This window comes from Bos indicus, chromosome 13 (genome assembly GCF_029378745.1).
Source record: "Bos indicus isolate NIAB-ARS_2022 breed Sahiwal x Tharparkar chromosome 13, NIAB-ARS_B.indTharparkar_mat_pri_1.0, whole genome shotgun sequence".
In the NCBI taxonomy this organism is placed as follows: Eukaryota; Metazoa; Chordata; class Mammalia; order Artiodactyla; family Bovidae; genus Bos; species Bos indicus.
Window position 1 is genome coordinate 78930327 of NC_091772.1, and position 23245 is coordinate 78953571.

At 55.9% G+C, this 23245-nt stretch overlaps 1 protein-coding gene across 1 annotated transcript; it reads right to left on the bottom strand.

The window, feature by feature from the left end:
* Nucleotides 1-284: 284 nt before the first annotated feature.
* On the bottom strand, nucleotides 285-20959 carry KCNG1 (potassium voltage-gated channel modifier subfamily G member 1). The gene is made up of 3 exons (XM_070801880.1): nucleotides 20742-20959; nucleotides 8602-9401; nucleotides 285-5367 (listed from the first exon to the last, which is right to left on the bottom strand). The coding sequence occupies exons 2-3, from the start codon at nucleotides 9373-9375 to the stop codon at nucleotides 4597-4599; spliced, it is 1545 nt and encodes a 514-aa protein (XP_070657981.1). The 5' UTR covers nucleotides 9376-9401; nucleotides 20742-20959; the 3' UTR covers nucleotides 285-4596.
* Between the last annotated feature and the right edge of the window lie 2286 nt (nucleotides 20960-23245).

The following is a 23245-nucleotide window of genomic DNA, read 5'->3' on the forward strand; positions in this document are numbered from 1 at the left end:
ACTGTCTTTATTTTTTTTTCTGAAAGAAAATATAAGGCCATTTTATTAATAGCAAATGCAAATCTGAATGTAAACCATGCTTCCTTTAGTTGATGTCTTTTTTTTTTTGCCACATCAAGCAGCTTACAGGATCTTAGTTCCCCGACTAGAGCTTGATTCCGGGCCCCAGCAGTGAAATCTGAGCCTTAAGCACTGGAATGCCAGGGAATTCCCAGCTCTCGTCTTTCCCCATGCTCGTACCGCCCTGGGCACCTGCACCCGATCATCCCATATGTGCAGAAGTCTTTTTCACGTGCCCTTTCCCCAGTGACTTGCCGGCCCCTCTGTGCTGGGCGCCGAGTCCAGCTCTGCCGTTTGCTTGCTTGTTTTGTCCCCAGCTGCTCTGAGAGGGCCGGGCTCGGAGTGAGGTCTCTGGAAATGTTTGTTCAGAGTGTCCGCTGTGCAGACCTGAGTCTCCTCCCCGGGAGGAAGGCTGCTCCCGGGGGGCCGTGTTTCCGGGCTCACAGGCTCCCTCGACAGCTGGTGACATGCCCGGGGCCTCCCACCTCGGGGCTTTGCCTGCTGGGAAGGCTGCCCCGCCCACCCCTCCAGGTCCTCAGTGCGAGGTCACCTCCCCTGAGAGTCCCTCCCGACTGTCTTCGGGGCCCACTCTCCGCCTGTCCCTGGCCCCAGTCACTGTCTGCCGGCTCATCCTGTGCTTACCATCAGCAAGTGTTTTTTTCAATTCTCATTTCACTGTTTCGCTCGCTCTCCCCATCGCTGTGCGGGCCCCGTGAGGACGGGGGCCTGGTTCTGGAAGGTTCACTCTGGTAGGGAGAGGGGTTGGGGGCCATTCTGATCCCCTCCAAGGGGAAGGGGCCCGTGCCCAGCAGTGCGGTGCCAGGGGCTATGGGCTTCTGCCTGCACTTCTTGGGACACGGGCTTGGGTGGCCGGAGCAGGGCCGCAGGAAACCCTGGGGGTCCAGGCAGGAAGCGAGGCGTGTGGGTCTGAGTTACACAAGTGCAAAGGCAGATCCTATCTTCGTGGTGGTCACTGTGAGTTTGTAGAACATTGAACACTTTGGCCAACTGATGTGAAGAGCTGACTCATTTGAAAAGACTCTGATGCTGGGAAAAATTGAGGGCAGGAGAAGGGGACAACAGAGGATGAGATGGTTGGATGACATCACTAACTCAATGGACGTGGGTTTGGGCGGACTCTGGGAGTTGGTGATGGACAGGGAGGCCTGGCGTGCTGTGGTTCATCGGGTCGCAAGAGTCAGACACAACTGAGCGACTGAACTGAACAGAATCTTGATTTAAAAATTACTGCATTAAAATATGATTTATCTTGATGACCAAGTTTTTTTTTTTCCTTTTTTTTTTGCTTCCCCTGAATTCTGTGCCCAAGGTGAGAGATCCCAGCCCTGCTTAAAACGTGGGCCTGAGAATCTGTGTTGTGAAATCAACCTTCCTCAACTCCCACTGTGAGTCTTAGGGCAGCGCCGGGCTTAGCTGGAGAGGGGGGAATGTCCACGTGTCCTAAAAAACTAAGATACATTGGGGAAGTTCTGATTTGCCATTTCCTCCAGAGCAGTGACTGTCTCTACTCACTGTCCCCGGCTGTATGGAGCTAGTTGCCTGTATGGGGGTCAAAAGGAAGGCCCCATTAGGGCCAGGGGAAGAATTGGGCCCCTACTTCAATCAGAATGGCTTTCATTTAATCTGATTTATAGCTGGCTTTCTGCATCAGATTTCATATTTCTAAAAAAAAGAGTGGAAAAGCCACGATGGTCAAGTTGATGATGGTGTTAGAAGTGGCTAGTTAGCTGTCCTGAGGCCTTGGGATTCTTAATTTGAACCAAGGATCCTTAAGCCCCACTCTGGGCATGAAGTTCAGTATCTCGAGTATTTGTCCCTCAAGGGAGGCCTTGAGAGGTGCCCGTGTTTGGGTCTCCACCTTGGCCACTGGCACAGACCAGAATCTGGGCAAGAAGATGCCAGAAGCCTGGACCCTCAGCGACCCCGGCTCCTCTTCTGTCCTTGGTGTGGTGGAGGCACAGCTCTCCTCCCAGCGAGGCCCATTCAAGGCTCCCCCAAACCCCACCATTTCCCCTCCCTGGAATCTTTCTTTAAAATTTAAATTTATTTATTTTTAATTGGAGGATAACGGCTTTACAATATTGTGACGGTTTCTGCCATTTATCAGCTTCTCCCTGGAGTTTTTAAAGGCTCTGTCTTAAATCTCTTCGTGTCCCATTTCTGTCTGTTTAGCATTTTCAGCTGTCTCCCATGTCTCTTAGCCACTTTGGAGTGGGGAGAAAGGTCATTCCATAAATCTAAGGTATTATTACTGTGACGGCAGTGCCCGATCGCTGTGACACCCGCCGGGCTGGGGACGGTAGAGCCAATTAGTCGGAAAACTTACTTTTCAGGCGTGCGCCACTGGAAGCAGGTGTCAGGGGAGACTTTAACGAGGCTCTCGTGACTTGTGTGATATTTCCAGCCTCCTTGTCTACTGTGCAGAGGAAGCCCTCGTGCAACCTCCCCGCCGGGGAATGAGAGAGAGACAGAGAGAGCGAGAGAGAGACATGGGGATGGGGAGCGCGAGAGGCGCCCAGAAGCCCCAGTATCCAGCGTTAACAGCGAACGCCTTTCCGCTTTCGGGCGGGCTTCCTGTTTCCCCTTCCTCTTTCACTCACTGCACGAGTGTTTGCTGAGCGCCGGCTCGGTGCCGGGCCCTGCGGTGGGTGCCGGGAGTCGCTGTGAGCTCTGTGGCCGAGTCCCTGCCATGTGCGCACGGGGCTCCCCGGGCACAGACCGCAAGGGAGGAGCAGAGAAGTGAAGGAGCGGCTCCAGGGCCCATCAGCGGGTGTGAGGACGCACTGGGTGAGGGAGACAGCGGAGGCCGGGCCGCTGGGGCGGACCCTGTACAGCGAGCGTCAGGGCGGCGGTGGGAGGAGCCAGCGCAGTGCGCTTCACGAAGCCTGCTCCCCGCAGAGGGACGTGATGTGTGAAGGCCCGCGGTGGGCAGGGCTGGGTGCTTCTACACCGCGGCGTGGAGGCCGCTGTGACTGAGTGGAGTGAGTGAGAGGCGCGGCGGGCGCAGGCAATGCCAGGCATTTGGGCGTCATTCTCAGCACGATGCATACACCTCTGTGGGTTTAGGCGGGACAGTGATGGGGCCAGATTTGCTTTGTTTACTTTATTGTTTTGGCTGTGTTGTTCGGCACGTGGGATCTTAGTTCCTTGACCAGGGATTGAACATGCTGTCCCTTGCGCTGGAAGCGCAGAGTCTTAACCACTGGACTGTCAGGGAAGTCTCGGGTTTATTTTAGAGCTTGCTTTCTGTAGCTGGCCCAGGGGAGGGGTGAAGAAGACAGCCACACTGCTGCAGCATCTGAGAGTGGAGGCAGGCATGTGACCCCCGCCTGGACGGGAAGCCCCTCCCCAGATGGGCACCAGAGGCCTCTGAACCCTGAGAGCAGAGCAGACCTGGTGGGCTGGCCTGGGGCTCAGGCCCTACCCCGAATCTTCCACACTACATGAGGTCGTGAGATGTTCCGGCCGGGTGGGTGCTCTGCGGGTCTCTGAGGGGCCCAGAGAGACCCTTGGGGGCTTCAGACTGTGTTCTCAGGTGGCCCAGAAAACTGAGGTCCATTTTCCCAAAGCATCAATCCAATGCAATCTAGGTTTACATTTAGATTTAGGTAAATGGTTTGAAGCATTTCCACCCCCCTCCCCCCAAAATTAAGATAAATGTGGCATAGAATAAAAAATGCACACTAATTTTTGAAGATAAAATGAAGTGACTTCACCTTTGTAGTCAGCAGGGCTGACTTGGTGTCCACTTCGCTGTTGGGGGTGCCTTAGGCGGAAAGTTTGAGAAACAGGCCTTAAGGTGCAAAAGAGGAGAAGAGGAGATGGGAGAGAAGGAAAAGGTGGGGAGGAAAGCCTCAGAGAGGGGAAGAATCGAAGAGATAGAAGAGTGAGGGGCTGTGGTATTTACCAGCAACTTCCCAAAGGTGTCTACCCTGTCTCTTTCCCCCAACCTCATGGGGCCTCACCGGGTAGGAAGGACCCAAGGAAAAAGGCTAACCCAATACTTCTGGTACCACACTGGCTGGCTTACTGGAAAGTGCCGTTTCCTCTCTTAACAGAGCCCCAGGGAAGGCTTTCTTCTCTTTTTCACCGGTTTTCTTTAATTGCACGCGATCCACACTCAAGACAGACTTGTAGCTGCTGTTTGTATTGTTCCCTAGGCAGCCCCACAAAGCGAGTCTTTGCTGGGCATGTTATTTACATGGTGGAAAAAACAAGCCATCTCCTCACTAGGGAAGGGCGTGGGGGCTGGGGCGGGGGGTGGGGGGGTACTGTCAGGACTGTGTGCTGGGCTTCACATCTGGACTTGGGGGACCAGGGACCCCCTGCCGGGTGGGGCCATCTTCCCTGGGGCGTGGCTTGGTCCATCCCAGGCCAGGGCTGCGCTCAGAAGCAGCATGTGCCTTTGGAGGCTTCTGCAGCGATGGTGATAGCGTCAAGCCTCAGAGGGTGGGCAGGGCTGGGGAGCGGGGGGCGCATCCTGGCGGTGGCGGTGGCGAGGTGCGACCTCTGGATTCAGTTATTGTCTCTGGTGTCCGAGGAGGCACTTCCAAACAAGATGTCACTGTCGTGGGACATGCTGCTCAGCTGCGACTTGGTCTTGATGAGAAACTGGGTCCTGCGGAACATCACCCTCTCCTGCTCCTGCTTGAGCTCCAGGTAGGAGCGGGAGAAGGTGTGGAAGATGGAGGTCACGGGGAAGGCCATGAGGAGGATGCCGCTGAGGATGCTGCTGAGAGCCACCACCTGGCCGGGCGTGCTCCGGGGCACCATGTCGCCATAGCCCACGGTCGTCATGGTGATGACGGCCCACCAGTAGCAGGCAGGGATGCTGGTGAACTCAGGGCTCTCGGCCATCTCGTTCTCGATGACGTAGAGGAGCGGGGCGAAGAGCGCGATGGCCACGCAGAGGAAGAGCAGCAGGAGCCCGAACTCACGGGTACAGCGGCGGGCCGTGAGCCCCAGCGTCTGCAGCCCCAGCGAGTGGCGGGCCAGGCGCATGACGTACAGGATGCGCAGCGCACGCAGGACTCGCAGTACCAGCCCCACCTTGTCCAGGTAGCTGTTGCCCGTGCCGGGCTTGCGGCGGCCCGAGGAGGCGCCGTCCACCAGCAGGGTGACGTAGTAGGGCAGGATGGCCACCATGTCGATCAGCGTCAGCGGGCTCCGAAGGAACACGAACTTGTTGGGCGCCTGGATGAGCCGCAGGAGGAACTCGAGGGAGAACCAGCCCACGCACACGGACTCCACGATGAAGATGTTGCGGCACATCTGGGAGCACCGGCCCTGGGAGAGTGAGAAGTGGGGGAGGTCAGCGGTTCCACCGCGAGGAGCACGGGGCTCCGTCCTGGGGGGGGTGCTACCTGGGCCAGGGTGGTCTGGGCACTATGCCTGTCCCTGGGTCCCCTCTCTCCAGTTATACCCACTCCCTGGGGAATCCTGTGCAAGCCTGGAGCTTGAAGCATCTTCTCAACACTGACTACCCCTAATCTCTCTGCAGCCCAGACCTCACCCTTGAACTCCAGACTCCAAAGGAGCTGCCTCCTAGGGGGGGTCTGACAGGTGTCTCAAAGTTATCATGTCCCCAAACGAGCTCCTGACTTCTTTTTTCTTAAAATTTATTTTTATTGAGATGTAATTGACATATAACAAACACAAGGCATAGGGCGAGTTGATCTGACACATTTACGTATTGCGATACGAATACCACCAAGGGGCACGCATGCTCAGTTGCTTCTGTCATCTCTGACTCTTTGCAACCCTAATGACTGTAGCCCGCCAGACCCCCCTGTCTGTGGGATTCTCCAGGCAAGAATACTGGAGTGGGTTGCCATGCCCGCCTCCAAAATATGTTTTATAAGTTACTTATTTATCGTTTTTACTGTCTGTCTCAGCTCTGCTCACCTGTCCACCCTGCCCCAGAAGACTGTAGCCCTACAGGACAGGACACTTTGTGTATTGTTCACTCTCAGGCTCCAGTGCCTGGAAAGGCCTGGCACACCAGGATGATGGATGGCAGAGCACTGGCCTGTCTTTAGACAGCGTGCCAAGTGAAGGCCAGGCAGGCAAAGCGAAACCAGGGGAGGTGGCCCAGGTTGGGTGGAGGCTCTGGGGAGCCTGGCCATCCTGCCTGGCACCCCCTGAGGGCTGTCCCAGGTGAACTCAGTCTTGAGGCTGCCTCATCCATTTTTTTAAGAGAAGCTGGAAATTTGGAGTTTTACATGAAATCTCCTGGGTTTTAAATGTTGTGACAATTTGATACAAAGAAAGCACTCCACATTTCATTCAGGCACATCTGTGCCTTTGCTGTGCAGGCTGTCAGGTTACTGCTCTGATCTGCAGCATGGGGGACCATGCCCAGTTTAGACCTCAGCCTCAAAGGGGCTTGGCAGAGAGGAGGGCACACGTGGTTCTACCTGGGCATCTTGTCGGTTCTGGGGCACAGCTGGGTCTATCAGACTTGCCGTACTAGCTCTGTCTCTGGGAATACGTGAGAAGCTGGAGAGATGAGCTGATACTTGGTGAGGCTTTGAGGTCTCAGACTTCTGGACAGGAAGCCCCCTCCTCTGGGAAGCCTTCCTGGAGTACGTCCCTCCAAGTATCCCCAGCACAGTTGATGGGCCTCTCACAAGAGCCCTCTTGGCTTGTGCCCCATACTTATGGTTACGGGGCTGTCACCAAGGCTTGGAGCACCCTGAAACTCTGGTCACCCCGACTGCCCCCTGGAGCCTGAATACAGGAGGCACTCAAACACCTGCTTGGGTGAGACAGTGAACCCCACTGGTCCCCCAAATGAAACTGAAGAACGACATTTTTACTGAGTCATGAAAAAGGCTGGGTATCTTCTTTTTTTTTTTTTAAGCAGGTATCAGAAGTTGAATAAAACTGTGGCTTTCTTAGTATTTTCCTGGTAAAATCAGCGTTGCGTGTGTTGGGGCCAAGAAGAAATCAGCGCTAAGCACAGGTGCTTCCAGACGGGTCTCGGGTGACAAGCGCTGCTCTTTTTTGGGAGGGGCGTATAGTCCTCATGGTGAGTAATTCCTGAATGTGCAATGCCAGGCGCTGTTCTAATCGCTTCTCGTTCACTGAATCCCCCCAGCGCTATGAGGTGGGCCTGTTCACAACCTCTTCGACATGTCAGGAAACAGAGGCACAGAGAGGCTGAGTGACTTGTCTACAGAAGCACAGCCAGAGTGGACGAGGTGGGATTCAAATTCAGGCCACCTGGCTCTAAACCTGCCTGGTTCATCTACCCCTCATGGATCTCAAAGGTTCACTGTACTGATTGAGTGTTCATTTTACTGGTTGAGTATTTTCTTAACACTGGCTTTTAAAATTCAATGTATTCAAAAAGAAGTGTCAGAAACTCCCTGAGAGTTATAAATGTAACACTATTGCTACTTTCCCCACAATACTTATGTATGGAAAAACCCTCACGTGGTGAGTGGTTTTAATGTTAAATCAGAGGGTTCACATAAAACCCTTAGCACATGAGTGGTACTCAGCCAGTGCTCAATAAATGCTGGCTGGCATGATATTTATGTTTAGTTCATACTGCCATACCTATTTCTCCAGTGCCTACACAATTTGCACCTTCTAAACTTTTCAGTCTGTCTTGAGCCTTGCTTCTGGAACCCCTATGTGTGGGGAAAGGGTCCCAGAGATGGGTCTCATACAGACAGAGGCTGAGCTGAGGGGCTACATGAGGTCCCAGGCTGCCACGTGGGACCCATACTTCCATACTTAGGAACCCAGACTTCAGACTCAGTTAGACCTGGATTTGGGCAAGCTGCTTTCCCTCAGTGTTCTCAGCTGTCAGGTGGTTGTGGGAACACCTCCCATACTCGGATGCTGGAAAATTCACTGGGGAAATAAGATACAGGCAGAGTGGCAGCCCAGCCTCTGGCTCCCATTAACTGCCGGTAAGTAAGTGGTATCCCTGAGAACTGGGCATGCACCCCATCATGCCCTGGAGTAAACACTTACGGGAACTCCCTTCTTTAACAGAAAGCAATGCTGGCTAATTGAGGTTGCCTGCACACACACACACACATCTATCAATGAACATCATATTCAGGACTCCAAAGAGCTTTCTGGGATCTTTTCATGTAAGGGAATTGGGAAGGCTGACAAAGGACGCAAGTTGGTGAAATAAATTTTGGTGGTGCACGTCACGTGCTCAGCTTGGAGCCAGGCACATCAAACATCGCCTCATCCTTCCATCCATCCATCCGTTCATTCAACAGAGTGGCTGAGTGCCTCTCCCACGCTGGACATTGTTGCGGTGGGCAGGGGGCACAGCGCAGACCTGAACAGGCTGTGGCGCTCAGGTCTGCATGTGGAGGAGGCCGACACACACGGAGACACATTTGTAAACACACGTAAACACAACGACGGACTGGGATGCTACTGAGCCAGTGCGGTCAGGGAAGGCTTCCTGGAGGAGGCGACAGGGCAGGCAGAGAGTGGTCCCTGCAGCAGCAGCCCCGTCCTCCCCGGGGGCAGGGGCGGGGCCCTTACCTGCTCCTCCTCCTCCCTCAGGCTGGGCAGCGTGCTGATGGAGAGGTTGACAGCTGTGACCGTGACAAAGAGCACCGACAGGAAGGCGAACACCTTGCCGGGCAGCCCCGAGTGCGGCCTTTCCACCATGTCGCGCAGCCGCCGCATGCAGCGGCCCAGGCGGCCCTCTTCCTCCGCGGGGCCCTCGCTGTCGGGGTCTTCGCTGTCCAGCGCGTCTTCCTCGTCCTCCCGCTCCACCGTCTCGGCGAACTCCTGGATCTTCTGCAGGTAGCGGCGCTTGCAGCAGCCGTCCAGGTGGTCCTCGGCGATGCCCCAGTAGAGCAGCTCCTCCTGGAAGGACAGGGCACACATCTCCCGCAGCAGCCGCAGCTTGCCCGCCCGCAGGAAGGTCAGGATGGTGCCGAAGGCGCCCGGGTTGCGGTCGAAGAAGAACTCGTTGCAGGTGACGTCATAGTCGTCGCACACGTTGAGGATGTCGTCGAAGTTGGTGCAGGCCTTGAGCTGGCCCAGCCGCGTCAGCGGGAACTCCTCCAGCGTGGTCCAGGGCAGCGAGTACTTGATGCCGCCCACGTTGATGATGATCTGCCGCCTGCGGTCCTCGGGCTGGCCGCCTTGGCGGGGCTCGTCCTGCGGCCGCAGCCGCTGGGCCCGGCGGTAGAAGACGCCTTTGAGTGACTGGCTTTGGGGGAAGAAGGCTGGATGGAAGGAGGCATCCGACGTGCAGCTCAGAGCGCTGTAGTCGTAATCAGAATTGTCTCCCGGTAGGAGGGTCATTTTGAGCTTTCACATCCCTCTCTGGCCTGGGGTGGAGGGGAGAAGGGAGGAAAGAGCCTCAGTGACTCCCGAGTCTCTGGGGACAATGTGGATCCTGCAGCTAATTGCTGATATGGACCGCATTGTGTTTCCCCAGATTCACAGAGGGAAGCCCTAACCTCCAAGTGGATGGTGTTAAGAGGTGAGGTCTTTGGGAGGTCATCAGGTGTGGATGAGGTCAGGAGGGTGGAGCCCCCAGGGTGAGATTAGTGCCCTGATAAGGAGAGGAAGAGACAGCAGGGTCTCCTTTCTCTCCACCAAGTCAGGGCCTGGTAAGAAGGCAGCCAACCTGCAAGTTAGGAAGACAGCCCTCGTCAGAACCTGACCTGATCTCAGACTCCCAGCCCCCCAGATGGAGAGCAACCAACGTCTGTTATTTAAGCCTCCTGGTCTAGATACTCTGTTACAGCAGCTTGAGGGAAGATACTCAAGAGTCAGAAGAGCCACTCTATTGTTCAGCATCTCCTAAACTTTACCATTCCTCCATATCCACATTTTTTACACCATAAAAATGCACTGAGTACTACTGTAAGCCAGGAGTGGCTTCAAGCACTGGGAGTTTGCAGCCATGCATATAATCAGCTGTGGCCCCCAGCCCCACAGAGCTGACAGCCTACATCGGTACTGTTATTTACTTAACGTTTTAAGTTTGTCCAACTTTGGGGGATATTTATTTAGCTTGGAAAAGTAGTTTAGTGTGGACCAGAGGTTCTCAACCAGGCCTGATTTTGTCACCGGGGGACAGACGGCAATGTCTGGAGGCATTTTTGATTGTCATGACTAGGGGATGCTACTGGCATCGAGCAAGGATGCTGCTAAAAGTCCTATGGTCAGATCCCACAACAGAATTATCCTGCCCCCCATGTCCATAGTGTGAGGAGGGGCTCTGCTGTGGTGGTTATGAGCGTAGATTTTGCTGTTGAATGTCCTCATCTGCAAAATGGGTATAACCATACGATCTACTTTATAGGATTACTGAGAAAATTCAGGGAATTACATACCCAAGACCACTGAACACAGTATGTGGGACATGGTAGGTACTCAATACTTCCTGTCTACTATTTTTTTTATTACTTTATTATTCTGTTTTATTTTATTTTTTGGCTGCACCATGTGGCTTCTGGGATCCCAGTTTCCTGACTAGGGATCAAACCCGGGCCATGGCAATGAAAGCGTGGAATCCTAACCACTATGCAACCAGGGAACTCCCACTGTTTACTGCTATTACAAGTATTAAAGGGACCGCCTGTATTTGTTCCATGCGTGGAAAACATATCACTTGCCATAAATCAGAGGCAATGTCAAAAAAATGCACAACTGTCACAACAGTGACATGTTTTGCTCGTGTGTCAGCAAACGTCATCTTGAGGACCCAGGACTGAATTGGACAGGCTTGCTCACTCCTCCAGGAAGCCCTCCTTGGCTCTTCCAGCTAAATCAAGTGTCATCCCTACCCACCCCCATTTATTGTCACCACACTTGCCACCTGTTTTAGAAGGATCTGTGTGCAAGCCTGGTTCCTTCAGTAGACTGCTTGCTCTCTGGGGGAAGAACGTGCTCTACTCATTTCTGAACCTCTGTATTCAGCAACATAAACGCTCCAAGAAATGCTCAACAAATAAGTACATTTCCTGTTGGTGAGGCCAATCCGATGAGGGCGAGGGCACTTCCAGGAAAGTGAGGTCAAAATCTCAGCTTACACAGACTTCTTCCTTCCCCGTCTTCAAAGCTAAGGGTTTGTGCCATTAGAATCAGATTGCTTATGCAGTCATAGCTCATGGGCTGCATTTGGTTTACAAATATTTTGCCTGGCTTGGAGAAGATTTTGAAAAATGGAGACATTTCATTTAAAAATTCATATATGTTTTTTGGGGGAAATCAGATTATCTGGCAACCTTCGCTTCAAATTCCAGCTGAGAAACGCCTGTCCCTCCGTAGGCAGGGCAGTCTGCTACAATCCACTGTCGTCCCCACCCCTTCTTATTGTCTTCCTGACGCCCACTTTACTTCCCTTATGTGTGTTTCCTTCCTGGTCACTGTAGGCGCTTGAGTTTGACATCCCTAGATGACAGCAATAGAGCTCTCCAGAATTACGCTGATCTGGGGAAAAGTAGTGTAGTACGAGTCTACAATACTTGGATGTTATGGTTTTTCTTTTTACTCGGACTGCACCAGGTCTTATTTGCGGCATGGGGGATCTAGTTCCCCGACCAGGGATGGAACCTGGGCTGCCCACATTGAGAGTGCAGGGTCTTGACCACTGGATTGCCAGGGAAGTTCCAATACTTCGCTTTTAAGATTCACCCTCACTCCCCCGCCACCCCAGCTCCGTCACCCATGGGTGCAGTGGTGCCAGCCAAGCCTGTCAACTCCAAATGGAGATCAGCCAGCCAAGCCTGTCAACTCCAAATGGAGATCAGCCAGCCAAGCCTGTCAATCCCAAATGGAGATCCACTTCTGACGCCCGAGTGTCCATCCATGCTATGGGCATGTTCAGCGGGAACACACGCGGCTGCACACATATACACACAGCCCCGCGTGGGTGTGAAGCAGTGTGTCACAGGAGCCACGGAGGTTTCCACATCTGAGAGGGGCACCTTCCTAACAAAAATTCTTTCACAAACGCAAATCATCACTCCACGCATTTATCTCTGGGGCAAACTATCGTTTCTCAGCTCAAGTTTTGGAAAACTAGGGTACACCTGTGTTTGAAAAAACATGATCTGACTTTAAAGCGTTAAGAGTGTTTTTAACTTCACCTAAAATTGGAACTCGTTTCCTTAGGCAGAGCCTGCCAGAATCCCTTGGAGGAGGAAGATGGCTTTTAGTGCCACAGCTTTTCAGCTATGCTGCTTCATCTTTGCCACTAAAGACAAGAGGGAAAACGACATTCCGTTTGGCAAGAATAGTGATGGAGGCACGGGAGCCTTCCTCTCATCCTGCAAACCCTGGAGAGCGCTTGTGAAACCCCACGTCTGTAATCACCTCTTTTCTTGCAGAATTTTTTTTTCAACCCTCCTCGCTTTCCCTCCAGCTGAAAGCTCCCCCAATTAGCAATTCCTTACTTTTTGTCTCGTGATCTGTATCAGCCGTGAGTCAAAGCCTCAGCCTCCTGCATGGAAAGTTGTCCTGTCTCAGAAACAAGTATGAAGAGGAGAGAAAAAGTTGCTTTGTGCAGGCTGCTTGTACACGGAGGGCCAGAGGACCCTGGGGAGGCTCAGATGCTGAATTTGCTCAAGAAGGGAGGGGCACGCTTGCCCTGAGCCTTTGGTCTTAGGGTTGTCCAGCCTGATGGGGGTGCGGGTAACAGTTCTGCCTGCTAGAATCTCTGGTAAGGTTCATAGAACAAACAGGCGCCAAAGTCCTGCTTCTGGAATATAAAGCTACTTTTCACTCAGTCTGCTATTACCCTCACGAAAAAGCTGAGTTTTAAAAATTTCGGTGTTAGGTCTGTGAGTTCTAGAGCATGGTGGGATCTAGTGATTCTGCCTCTTAGGGTCTATATGTCTACTTAGGAAGAGGAAGCTGTTTGAGAAAGGGGCTCCAATGGTGGGAATGAGAAGGAGGAGTCCTGAGGGAGCTCTCATTCATTCATTCATCCAACATTACCACGTGTGGGACGGGGCCAGGCCTGGAGGCACAGCGGAGGACCAGAGAGACCCAGTGCTGTCCTCATAGAGGAGACGTTCTAGTGGGGGACACAGCCTCTAAGTAAATACACAGATCATTGCAGGCCGTGATGAGTGTTGTGATGGAAACAACTAGGTGGCCAATGGGAAATGACTGGGGTGGGGGGTGGGGGGTCAACGCTAGCTGGAGGGACCCAGGAGGGCTTCTCAGGGGAGGGGACGCTGGGGCAGAGCCAGCCCTGGGAGGACCTGGGGAGCAGTGTCTCGGGTGGAGTTAGAAGAGCTTGCTCCTGACCTGGGAATGGGGCTGGATGGTCAGACACCGAAGTAAAGGCCAAGTGACCAGGCAGGGTGGGCGAGGGGAGGTGGGAGAAGACGAGCGTGTGGGGCCAGCAGGTGACAGAAGGGCTGGGTTTGTTCTTCGTGGGCCGGGCATCCTCTGGAGAAGTCCTAGGCTGGGCTGGGGAGACCACCTCTGTCTCTGGAAAGAGACAACCGAGGTTTGGACCAGTGGAGGGGTCTGGAGAATCGGAAGGATTTGGGGTGGGCTTTGGAGAGAGAGAGCTGAGGGGACTCATGCTGTGGGACGGGAGTGCGGTGAGGGGGAAGGACAAGGACGAAGGGAGATCCCAGGGGTGCCATTCACCCAGGTGGCCGATAGGTGGCGCTAGGAGGCCCAAGTTAGAGGCAGCCTTCCGGGCTACAGGATGATGGAAGGAGAAATTGTGGGCCAATCAGAGACAGAGAGGTCAGGGATGGGGCCTCCCACATGGGTGATGGGTGGTATCAGAGCACCAGGGCCGACCTGATGATCATTGGGGAGGGGGAGGGGGAGCTCTGACCTGGCTGGGCTGGACGGGATGGGAGGGCCCGGCGAGTAGGGACATAGCAAAGCCCAGGGACATAGCAAAGCCCAGGGGCTGGTATTCCCTGGGCTCAGCGCCCAGCACCCACCCCCTTGCTGACGCTGCACATCGCCCCAGCCCTGAGTGTGGGTGCAGGTAGACACTCCTCCGCCCCTACCCAGCCCTGGCCAAAAGATGTCTGTATCCTTTTTCTGATTCCTGGAAGCAGTGACTATGTTAGCTTCTCTGGCAAGCAGGAATCAAGGTTACAGATGGAAATGAGGTTGCTAACCAGCTTCCTTTGAGGTGGGAAGATTTTCCTGGACTCTCTGGGGGCCCCATGCAACCACCAGAGTCCTTAAAAGATGGAAGAGAAAGGCAGGAGGGTGCATCAGAGTGATGAAACGCTGAGAAAGACCTGACTGGCCAGTGCTGGCTTTGACGATGGAAGGGGCCATGAGCCAAGGAAAGCGGGCAGCGTCTAGAAGCTGAGACAGACGGAGAACACTCTCCTCTGGGCTCTCCAGGAAGGAACGCAGCCTTTCCATGCCTTTATTTTAGCCCTGCAACACCCATTGCAGACCTCTGTTCTCCAGAATGTGAGGCAGTAAGTTTGTTTTGTTTTAATCCACTCAGCTTGTGGTGATGTGTCACAGTAACAATTGGAAACAAATACAGCCAGTGTTGAGAAAAAGCCGGTTAGACTCCAGCTTGGGAGTTGGGGGGTGGGGGGCAATTTGCTGACGACCTCAAGCTGGGGAAGCAGAAGAGCCTGCTAGCTCTGAAGTCAGGAGACTTGGGTTCAAGGTCTCGGGTGACTTTGAACAAGTCATGTTCTGCCTCTGAGATACAGTTTCCTTATCTGTAAAATGGGGATATTTGTTGCTCTGACCTCCTGGAGTTATGGTCAGGACTAAAGCAGAGGACACAGATAACACAGGTGCTTGGCCCAACGCCTGACCTGCAGGGGATCCTCAATGGGCCTGCTGTATTATTACTAGCTATGAGGGGGATCTGTCATTCTCTTGTCTTCCAGCCAAGGATGACTCCTTTCTTGACCTGATTAGGCAGGACTGGACCCCAGCATTGTCTGACCCCCCAGAGCCCACTGTGGGAGGGAATGCACTCATATGGCCTCTGGGAAAGCCTGAGGGGTATCGAGGGGAATGAAGGACGCTGGCGTCTGATGACCTGGGAATCCCACTCTTGGGTATATCCCTCAGACTTGGATCCACAGGGCTTATGACAGACATTGTCTGTAATATATTTGCACTCCAACTCTTGACTCAGGATCCGCTTCTGGGGACTCAGATGCAAGCAAGGAACAAGGCACAAGAATATATCTCGTGTTGCTTTGGCACTAGGAGGTCTCCCCGTGTCCCTCCCGGCGGTAGGGGAGATGAACAAGTGATGCAGATGGCAAAAGCCTGTAGATTCCGCAGGAACTGGAAGCAATGGATTAGATGCGGGTTTAGCAACACATTTAGATCTTAAAAACATGGTCCCAAGTGGAAAAAAAAACAACAGAAGTTTATAGCACTTTGCTGTTTATGTAAATGGGCACACACACAACATTACATGTCTTACAAAGACTCGAGCACATGCAAGGATCTCTGTCAACCACAGGGAGGGTGCCTGGGAGGGCAGGGGGAGGGAATAAGCTTGGGGATTGGAACGAAGGGAACAGTGACTAAGACAGCCTGGTGATGCAGAGCGATATGAATTAAAGAGTGTGGTTAGCACCACCCTGGGTTTTCATCCAGGTTAGAGAAAAAGACGAGCACAAAAACTGTCACACCACTGGGTTTAGCATCTTCCTGGACTCAGCTGAGATACAGACCCCCAGGGCCCTCCCAAGACCCTCTCATCAGAATCCTTAAGGGGGGCCAGGAACCGTTATTTCTGAAGGCTCCCTGAGAGCCTGCTGATGTTTGCGAGAGGAAAGGCAGGGGCCAGGAAAGCTGGCAGGCTTTCCAAGTGCTCTGGGCTTCGGCTGCGAGCCCTCTGCCTGACTTCCCAGTCTCCCTGGGGTTCTGGAAGGCTCTGTGGGTCCTGCGCGAGGGGAGCCTCACTGGAAAAGTGGAGACCCTCTGGTTCATGAGAAAATCTGTCCGCTCTGGGGCTGCCTTGGTCGAACGCCCATTCGTGAGCCCACAGCTCCGCGGATTCTCCCCAGGCAGCTTCTCTTCCTCCTGGGAGAAAGATGACGTTCAGAAGCTGTGACAGAGGGCTGAGTATACATTTCCAAAGAGAGATGATCACTGAAGCCAGAAGGAGTTCTGAAGGGCAGCACCCCCACCTGGAGGCTGCTCTGTGGCCAGTGTGTGACTGGGGGTGGGGTGCAGGACCCGGGGGCGGGGGTAGGACTCCGGAGCGGGGAGCAGGGCGGAAAGAAGGTCTCTGACAGGGTGGGAGGAAGGTCTCCGTCAGGCTTGTCTGGCTGTTGCTGCTGCTTCTGCTGTTAACCTTTAGGCCTGATACAGCCATCTATACCCACCAAGTCACCGGCCCTCTTCCGGGCCCGTTTCCCCATACAGCAGGGACAAGCATGTTGACCTCACCAGGCTGGTGAATGGAGGTTTCACACCCATTTTACAGATGAGGAAACTGAGGCTTTGAACGGTGAAAACTCGTGACTCTGGTGGCAAGTGATGAAGCCAGGGTCCAATTAGGTCTGTGGGACTCTGAGCAAACCTCTTTGCATTCTACTGTCTCCCTGCATCGCTGGTTCCTGGTGGCGGAAGGGTGTCCAGTACCTCACCTCTATTTTCTAGGCACAAGCTTTTGAAGAGTCTTTGGGGATGGGGAGAAGCAGGCAATTGCCCATAGCTGGGGAAACATCCTTGGTCCTACCAGATATTTGCACAAGAGCAGAGTAAGGAATCAACAAAACTGGTTTCATCGAGTTCTGGGTTGCCATTTCAGTCTCTGGGCAGAACTCTCCTGTGGGGTAGCAGGCACCAAGCAGGGCTGAGCCTGTGGCCTCTGGACCATGATGCCTGGCCCACCGTTCACCAGCTGTGCAGCCTTCTGCAAATACCTTCACCTCTCGGTGCCTGGCTCCTTAGCTGTAAACTGGGGTGTCGTCCACTCGCCTGCTAAGTGCTTGGAGCCATGCCTGGTGCGTTAGAAGGGCCCCCTGTTTGCTAGAATGGCTTCTGGGCAGCATGCCTGGCACCTCACCTGCCTGCTCCCCTTCCCCACCCCGGCATTTCTTTCCTCAGAGGAGCAGTGTGAAGACAACATCGCCTTCCAGAGGGCGGGACCCCAGTGCCCGCTCTCCTCACCTGGCTGAAGCCAAGTGCCTCGCTCTGTGGGCCTCCGATTCCCCATCAGCCAACAGAAACTGGCCGCACAGGCCTGCGGTCGGCAGAAGGGTGGCTTCCCGAAGAGGCCCACGTCCCAGGCCCTGGATGGAACCTGGGAGTGTAACCTTACGTGGTGAAAGGCAGGGTGTTACTGCGATTAAACTGAGGAGCTGGAGATGGGGACACGGCCCGGGATCGACCGGTGGGCCCAGCGTCGCCATAAGAGTCCCTATCACAGGGAGGCAAGTCCACGGGGTCGAAGAGGGTCAGGCGTGACTGAGCAGCTGCCACTCAAGGGGATCAGAGTCGGAGATGAAAGAGACGTGATGGCAGACGCTGAGGCCCGAATGTGGTAAAGCCAGGAGCCAAGGACGCAGGGAGCCCCCAGAAGCTAGGAAAGGCAAAGGGAGGGCCTCTCCCTGCAGGAACACGGCCTTGCTGCCCGCTTGGTGTCAGCCCACTGAGGTCCATCTGGACTTTTGATCCCCCCAAACCGTAAGATACCAAGTTTGTGCTGCTTTAAGCCGCTACACTGTTAGGAGCATGTGGCAGGAAGAAACAAACCAACACAGTGCAACTTTCTTTAAAAAAACAAAAAAGCATTTTTTCCCTGAGCTCCTCAGGCTTTGGTTTCTGTCTCTCCTCCCCACACTTGCCAACCCGTGTCATTCCTTAATCCCGAGCGGGTTTTGAGGGGACTCCAGCGGTCTCTCCCTGCAGTCCTTCCCCTGCCGGGGGAGTTTCATCTGTCATGGTCAGGGTTCCTGGCTGGGCTGACTCAGAGGCGGATCATGCTGCATTAATCCTCAATTAGACCGTTAATCAAAACGGATCCAGCCGTTAGGCTGGCCCAGGCCCTGGCACACTGGATCCCTGTGAAATGCTGTGCCTGCGTAGGAAATTCATCTTCCCTGATGCTCTCCTGTCCATGCTCATTACAGTCCAAGTGGGCTGGCCCCCATCCCTGCTTCCAGTGAGCAGGGGCCTCAGTCACTGGGGTTGGGGGATACTTGCTGGGAGCTGGGCTCTCTCCTCCATCCCACCTGCCCCCTAAGAGGGAACATCCAGAGACCCCCATCCCCCACCCCCAGACAGAGGCAGCCTCTGGAAAAATGTTCCTCTGGCAAAATAAAAACACACACACACTTGCCTTCTACCAGGAGCTTTGGGGCAGGAGCCAGGGGGTCCTTCTCTGTTTGACCCCCGGCGGCCTCTTGATTCGGGAACACAGGGGTAAGTGGAGGCACAGGCTCGGGGAGCAGCGGGGCGGGGACACCTATTTAAGTAATCCTTCGCTTCTCGTTCCCTAAGTGTTGAGGCCATGTGTCTGCGGTCAGCTGCGGTGGGACGGAGCAGGGAAGGAGGGGCGGTGTGCCCCGTGAGGCGGTCATTTGGCTCCTACCTGGACCACCATGACTCCTGAGTGGATTCTGTCAGTCAGATACTGTCTGCTAGGGAACGAAAACGGCCAGGAGGGACTAGAGCTGGCAGCCAGACTGCCTTGCCTCCCCCTTTGTATCAACTCTCTTTTAGAGTGGCTTTTCCAGCCGCCATTTTCCAACCATGGGGCTCCATCTTTGGGTTTAGTGAGCCAACCAAGGGTGGATTTCCAGACCCTCTATCTCCGGCCACCGGAAACGTTGACTCTGCCTCACATATTCGGAAAGGGGACGTGGAGAAAAGACGGCCAGGTCAAGACGCCTAAGAGTGCCCCGGGGGTTGACTCCTCAGACCTGGTTGGAGTCTCTCAGGCCTGCATCCAGGCCACATCTCTGGGCCCTTCTGTTCTCTGGGGCATCGTCCTCACCCTCGCCACAGCCCAGCTGTGTGGGGTGCAGGGGGTTCAAAGTGGCGGTGGGATGGGAGCCTGACTCCCAGATCTGCCCCCCTCAGACTCCAGGGCTTCCCTCGCCTGGCCCTCAAGGCTTGGGACGCAGATCAAGGCTGTACCCTCACAGCCCCTGTGGGTTTGAGTGTGTCCATGACAGACATCTTTCCACTGGAATGGGCTCTTAGGGAATGACAGATGAAGGCAGTCCCCAGGAGCCATCATCACCTGCCTTTCAGATGCGCCTTCCCTCCCTTCCTGCTTGGTGGGTGCCTCTGCAGAGCTCCGGATCGGAGGACACAGGGTCAAGCTCATCTGAGAAGTCCACCCAAGAAAGCCGGCGCATGCCCTGGCTCCGGCCCTGGGGCTGGGTCGCCAGCAGTGCCAAACCTGCCTTGGAAACGTGAGCGGGTGAGGCTCCCCGGAGCGACTCTGACTGTGCTGTCATGCGTGTGGGTATCAAACACGCCCTAGTGAATAAACCTCGGCTCAGATTCTCGGAGTCAGGAGAAGCCACCCTCCTCAACACACGCGATGAATCAGAGCGGTTCCGGCTCCCTTCTTTCACCTCCCCTGCGTTTATCTTGAGGGGTCAGCAAAGGGGGTCTCTGCAACTGCCTCGTTCACCCTGCTGACTCTGATGCCTGGCACCCTGGATGTGCTTATGGACAGCAAGTGCTTCAGGAGACGCCTGCTGAATGGACAACTTCTGTAGTACACCCCGTTGGTGGGAGCCTGCCTTCATCAGTATGGTTAGATGGGCTTCTCTCAATCCTCCTCCCCATTAAAACCCTCCCCCTAAGGAGCTTTCTAAATGCCTTTTCTTCCTATCCAACAACCTATTCCAGCCTCCCTCCTCCCCCTGAGAATGAATGCAGTAGATGAACCAAGGAAAGGCCATTCTGCAAGCTGTCCAGTGACCTGCTTGTACACAGGGGGGTGAGGGGTGTTCTCTCCAAGCTGCAAGCCAGCTCCATCCTCTCCTGCCCCACATCCCATCCCTCTCCTGCCTGGCTCTCTCCCCAGCACAGCGCCTCAATAACTGTTAGTGAAATAACGAACCCCTGAGATTTGGCAAGGGAGATGCACATAGTAGGCGCTCAACCCGTCTCCCAACCAACCCGTGAATGAATGAAGGAGCTTCCCTCCTTTCTCTCCTCACCCAAAGATTCCATTCAGGCTGAGCCCCTTCTGGGTAGGGAGCGCCCCCCGAGGGTGAGGAGGCCACCTTCCCCTCCAAGGAAGAGTTGTCTCAAGAGTCCCCAGCGCCTAGCACACAGTGGGCTCTCAATAAAAGCTCGTGGCCCTGATGAACAACTCAATAAAGCCCGCTGACCGAGGCCCCACTGTACCTAAGGACGGAGTGAATGAGCGGGTGACAGACGGACCCCCCCCACCCCCCTCCATCAACCTCTCCCCAACACCCCCTCCTCCGCGGATCCTCCTGCGAGACGGCGAGAAACCCCGGCCACAGCTGGGGTGCGGCCCCCGCCCTGTCATTTCGCGCGCCGGGGGACCCCAGGGAAGCGCAGAAGCCGGACCCGCAGGGTGACCGCCGCGCGCAGCTGCTCCCGGGTCCCCTGTCGCCCCAGACCGCCCCCCTCGGCGTCCTTCCGGGTCCCCGTAGGGGCCACAGCTACGTGCGGCTCCCCCCGCCCGAGCCCGAGTCCGCCCGCCCGGCGGCGCCCGGCGGGGCTGCAGCGCGCCAGGGTCCCACCTCAAGTTCTCGGCAAGGCGTCCCCGCCGCGGAGTTGGCCGGGCCGCGGCTCGCGTCCCCCGGCGGCCGGCGGGTCCCGGCGAGGACGCGACCAGGGGCTGGAAGCCGCCCGCGCCGCCTCCCGGAGCGGCCGGCCAACTTCGGCCCCCGGGCCCCGCTCGGCTCCAGCACCCGGATCGAGGGCCGCCCGCCTGTGCCTCCCGGTCCCCGCCGGGCTCCGAGTGCGCCGGGAGCGCCGCGCGGCCGCCGCCGAGGGAGGGAGGGAGCGGGGCGGGAGGCGGGCCGGAGGGAGGGGCGGGGCGCGGGGCGGGGAGCGCGGGCGGCGGCGGGGAGCGCTGGGGGCACGCGGCGCCCGCCCGGGGTGTCCGGGCGGCCCAGCGCCGGGCCTCCGCCCTCGGGCGCAGCGCGCAGCGCCGGGCTCCCTCCGAGCCTCCGCCCGGGCCGCCCGCGCCGAGCGCCCGGCCGCCGCCCTCTCCGCCTTTCCCCGCGTCCCCCGCCAGCCCGCCCTCGGGATCCCAGCGCTCCGCTGCGCTCGGGCTGCAGGTGCCCCGCGGCGCGCCGGCCTGCTGGGGTCACGTGCTTCCCGGGCCCCGCAGGTCGCGGACCCCTCGCGCGCTGCCCGGGGCTCCAACGTGCCACGTGAAGCGCTCCCGCTCCGCTGCCCCGGGGCGCACGCCGCGCGGGCCGGGTCATGTGTCTTTCCCGGGAGGTCCCGGTGAGCCGCCGCCCCTGGGCGCCTCGTGCCGCCGCGGGGCAGGGACCGCAGGCGCCCGGCGGCGTCAACTTCCTAGGACGGCACGTGCCATGCCAGGTGCCTTTCCCTCCAAGTCCCAGAGTCCGCGAGGCCCAGCTGCCCGCACCCCCGGCCGACGCGGGGCACTCGGACTGGGCCCTGGGGTCCTGAGCCGCCTGAGAGCGACGCCTCGCCTCGGAATGGGTAGGAGTCGCGCTTTTGCCCAGGGGGGTTGGGTTGGAGGGTTCTGCCAGAGGGGGTGCGCCTCCGCGCAGCCGGCGTTTCAGGGTCGCTGGCCTCGCAAGAGCGCCCCTGTCGCCCCCTGCCTCTTTTCCTTCCAGTCTCTAAGCCCTTTTCCACCATCAGAGAACCAAGCAAGGTCGTGAAGAACCTGCCCTGGGCACAGCCTGTGGCCTCCTCCTCCTCAAGGATGGGGAGCGCCCCCTCTTTCTGGGAATGGGGTTTGTTTTTGCTGTTGAGTCGCTCAGTCTGTCTGACTCTTTGCGACCCCATGGACTAGCCTGCCAAGCTCCTCTGTCCATGGGATTCTCCAAGCAAGAGTACTGGAGTGGGTTGCCATTTCCTTCTCCAGGGGATCTTCCCGACCTAGGGATCGAACATGCGTCTCCTGCATTGGCAGGCGGACTCTACCACTGAGCTACCAGGGAAGCCTGGGAATAGGGTTAGAGTGTCTTTTATTAGGCAGACGGTTGCTCGCTGATGCTGTTGAGGTGACCATGATAAGAAATTGCCCCCAAGAAGTCATGTTCTTCTGGGAGAGAGGCAGGACTAGGAAGGCCACGGGGAGGCGCAGGATTGGAGGCTCAGAAAAAGGCAGGGAGGAAGCCAGAGCAGGCTGGTTGGGGTACAGAGTAAGGGGAGAGACTGCTTCAGCTCGACCTCAGGGGAGGTGACATGGAAGCCTGGACAAGGAGAAGGAGCCCGTCTTCGGAAGATCTGGTAAGAGGGCTTTCCCCGTAGATGGAATGGTGAAGGTCTCGGCCCTGAAGTTGGAGTGAGGAGATGTGTTTGAGGAACAGCAGGGACATCAGAGAGGGGGTTGGGGGATGTAGGAAAGGAAATCCACCTGACTTTGGGGGCTCTAGTGCTCCGGTGGTCCCGAGAACGCACTGTGAGAAGCAGCTTTATGTGGTGGGTCACGCCCTGCCTTCCTCTCACTTCTGAAAATTGGCATTTATATCTTTTTTCCTCGCTCATCATCTGTCTCCATCGAGAGCTAGACCCCATGCTCCATCAGGGTCAGGATTATGTGCTGTCCCCCTAGTATCTCCCACACTGTCTGGCACAAATAGACCAGGCTTCTGAAATCGTCGGTGGAAGGATGCTGAAGGACCATTCTATAGGACAGAGTTGATCATCTCAGTGAGGCCCAGGACTTGCTGATGACCACAGGGCAAAGGTGGGAGAGCAGGAGTTCTCAAATGTATTGTGCATCCGAATCCGCTTGTTCAAATCCAGATGGTTGACCCTACCCCCTGAGTTTCTGTCTCCGTGGGTTTGCGGTGGGGCCCTTCAAATGAGTTCCCTGCTGCTGCTGCCTGATGGCACGATTGCTGGTGGTCTGGGGGGATCACATCAGAGAGCCTCTGATGTTGTAGATTTGAAACGCAGCCCAGCTGAGTCTGACTTCAAAGTTCTTGTGAGCTACCAGATCCCCTGGGCCTTGCTTCTGATTGGGTAGGATCAGCTGGACCTTAGGAGCATCTGTGTGGAGGGGCTGTGCCCGGGGGCTGGGCCTATCAGAACCCCG

What these genes read in the sequence shown, in the direction of transcription:
- KCNG1 (XM_070801880.1), bottom strand. Translation starts at nt 9,375, where the DNA reads ATGACCCTCCTACCGGGAGACAATTCTGATTACGACTACAGCGCTCTG. An exon ending in TGAGGGAGGAGGAGGAGCAG is followed by an intron (nt 5,368 to 8,601) that starts GTAAGGGCCCCG and finishes TCACTCTCCCAG; the next exon opens with GGCCGGTGCTCCCAGATGTG.